General features: G+C 40.1%; 1 protein-coding gene across 1 annotated transcript in view; it reads left to right on the top strand.

The window, feature by feature from the left end:
* LOC111982478 (VPS10 domain-containing receptor SorCS1-like) overlaps positions 1 to 1,591 on the top strand; it is a 167,617-nt gene extending 166,026 nt beyond the window's left edge. Inside the window, 1 exon segment of the mRNA XM_024014047.2 lies at positions 1,414 to 1,591. Within this exon segment, the coding sequence (XP_023869815.1) occupies positions 1,414 to 1,591 (178 nt within the window).
* Positions 1,592 to 1,910: the final 319 nt, after the last annotated feature.

The following is a 1,910-nucleotide window of genomic DNA, read 5'->3' as shown; positions in this document are numbered from 1 at the left end:
AGTAAAAGTCCCTGTCTTAGGTCATTAGGATCACCACTTTATTTTAAGAATGGGAAATGTCAGAATAATAGTAGAGAGAATGATTTATTCAGCTTTTATTTCTTTCATCACATTCCCAGTGGGTCAGAAGTTTACGTACACTCATTTAGTATTTGATAACATTGCCTTGAAATTCTTTAACTTGGGTCAAGTGTTTTGGGTAGCCTTCCACAAGCTTCCCACAATAAGTTGGGGTGAATTTTGGCCCATTCTCCTGACAGAGTCTATTTTTGTTTCATCAGACCAGAGGACATTTCTCCAAAAGTACGATCTTTGTCCCCATGTGCAGTTGCAAACCGTAGTCTGGCTTTTTTATGGTGGTTTTGGAGCATTGGCTTCTTCCTTGCTGAGCGGCCTTTCAGGTTATGTCGATATAGGACTTGTTTTACTGTGGATATAGATACTTTTGTACCCGTTTCCTCCAGCATCTTCACAGGGTCCTTTGCTGTTGTTCTGGGATTGATTCACACTTTTCGCACCAAAGTACATTAATCTCTAGGAGACAGAATGCATCTCCTTCCTGAGCGGTATGATGGCTGCGTGGTCCCATGGTGTTTATACTTGCGTACTATTGTTTTTACAGATGAACGTGATACCTTCAGGAATTTGGAAATTGCTCCCAAGGATGAACCAGGCTTGTGGAGATCTACACAGTTTTTTCTGAGGTCTTGGCTGATTTCTTTTGATTTTCCCATGATGTCAAGTAAAGAGGCACTGAGTTTGAAGGTAGTCCTTGAAATACATCCACAGGTACACCTCCAATTGACTCAAATGATGTCAATTAGCCCATCAATTAGCCTATCAGAAGCTTCAAAGCCATGACATAATTTCTGGAAATTTCCAAGCTGTTTAAAGGCACAGTCAACTTAGTGTATGTAAACTTCTGACCCACTGGAATTGTGATACAGTGAATTATAAGTGAAATAATCTGTCTGTAAACAATTGTTGGAAAAATGACTTGTGTCATGCACAAAGTAGATGTCCTAACCGACTTGCCGAAACTATAGTTTGTTAACAAGAAATATGTGGAGTGGTTGAAAAACGAGTTTTAATGACTCCAACCTAAGTGTATGTTAACTTCCGACTTCAACTGTACATCTCCTCTGCCCAGACCCTCTGCCTTCCAAAGACATACAGTATAATTCTATTTTACATACAAATATATAAAAAATTATACATAAGGCCGGAAGGCATCGAAACAAAGCATTTAAGTCAACTCGTTATATCTCCTGGGTGCGTCTACACATTATTGGGTTGTAAAGAGGAGCATCAGAATTATTTGGTACCCAAGGCAGGCAATGCAGGCAATCCCTCCAATTTTATTAGTCTGGCAAATGTCTTTATCCCCCGTCTCATTGTAAATATTTCCTCAAGGAAGATCCCAGGCCTCAACGTCTATGCGCAGATGCAGAACGAAAAAGAACAAGAAATGATCCAGAGTCCAGTAAGTCCTACGGAAAGCACCCTGGTGTCCCCGAACACTCCGAGGGAGCTGGTGACTTCTCCGGAGCTTATGGACACAGAGTTGAACACACGGCCCATCGGTGAGTGACTACGCCACTTTTGTTAAAAAAAAAAAAATCTATCTTKTTCTTTCTTTTCTTTTCTTTTTCTTATTTATGAGCTACTAAGTCCAGTACTACAAATGTAATTAAACTTTTACTGCCATTTCTTGTCATATACAGTGGGGCAAAAAAGTATTTAGTCAGCCACCAATTGTGCAAGTTCTCCCACTTAAAAAGATGAGAGAGGCCTGTAATTTTCATCATAGGTACACTTCAACTATGACAGACAAAATGAGAAAAACAATTCAACGAAGGAGTGGCTTCGTAAGAAGCATTTCAAGGTCCTGGAGTGGCCTAGCCAGTCTC

This window comes from Salvelinus sp. IW2-2015, linkage group LG21 (genome assembly GCF_002910315.2).
Source record: "Salvelinus sp. IW2-2015 linkage group LG21, ASM291031v2, whole genome shotgun sequence".
In the NCBI taxonomy this organism is placed as follows: Eukaryota; Metazoa; Chordata; class Actinopteri; order Salmoniformes; family Salmonidae; genus Salvelinus; species Salvelinus sp. IW2-2015.
This window is presented reverse-complemented; position numbering and strand designations above follow the sequence as displayed.